Source organism: Carlito syrichta, unplaced genomic scaffold (assembly GCF_000164805.1).
Source record: "Carlito syrichta isolate Samal-C Ts95f unplaced genomic scaffold, Tarsius_syrichta-2.0.1 Scaffold304743, whole genome shotgun sequence".
Taxonomy (NCBI): Eukaryota; Metazoa; Chordata; class Mammalia; order Primates; family Tarsiidae; genus Carlito; species Carlito syrichta.
Genome location: NW_007248839.1, coordinates 2,314 through 2,840, shown reverse-complemented (window position 1 = coordinate 2,840; position 527 = coordinate 2,314). Strand labels below are relative to the sequence as shown.

The window sequence follows — 527 nt, the reverse complement described above, 5'->3', positions numbered from 1 at the left end:
GCTCCGGCGATCCTTCCACCTCAGCCTTCCAAGTAGCTGGAACTACAGGCGTGCATTACCGTGCCCGACTAATTTTCGATTTATTGTGGAGATGAGGTCCCGCCAAGTTGCCCAGGCGGGTTGAATGTCATCTTAAAAGATCTTTTCATTTTTCTGTTTTTGAATTAAAGTTGCCAGGTCTTCTGCTGCGATTGATTTTCTTGCTTGACCATGTCTTCTTTTGTCATTGGAGGTCTGGGAGGGCTTGAATGTGGTGAAGACAGGCCGGGTCATGCTCGGGGAGACCAACCCTGCGGACTCCAAGCCTGGGACCATCCGTGGGGACTTTTGCATCCAAGTTGGCAGGTGCGACATTGGTGATTTTTACTCTTTTCCAAAATCTTAGTTGCTGCAAGAATGTGGGTTTCTGGGGCTGGGGGTGGGCATGCCACATGCTGCCTGATTTTATCAGGGTTGATTGATTTTTTTTCCTATTTAAGGTGATGTTGGGGTTTGAGGGCTCTTTGTCTTTGGTTGTCAGCATCACT

The 527-nt window shown here is 48.4% G+C and overlaps 1 protein-coding gene across 1 annotated transcript in view; it reads left to right on the top strand.

The window, feature by feature from the left end:
- NME1 (NME/NM23 nucleoside diphosphate kinase 1) overlaps positions 1–527 on the top strand; it is an 11,779-nt gene that overhangs the window by 10,072 nt on the left and 1,180 nt on the right. The window contains exon 3 of the mRNA XM_021713792.1: positions 233–345. Coding sequence (XP_021569467.1) covers positions 233–345 — 113 coding nt within the window. The remainder of the gene's footprint in view (positions 1–232; positions 346–527) is intronic.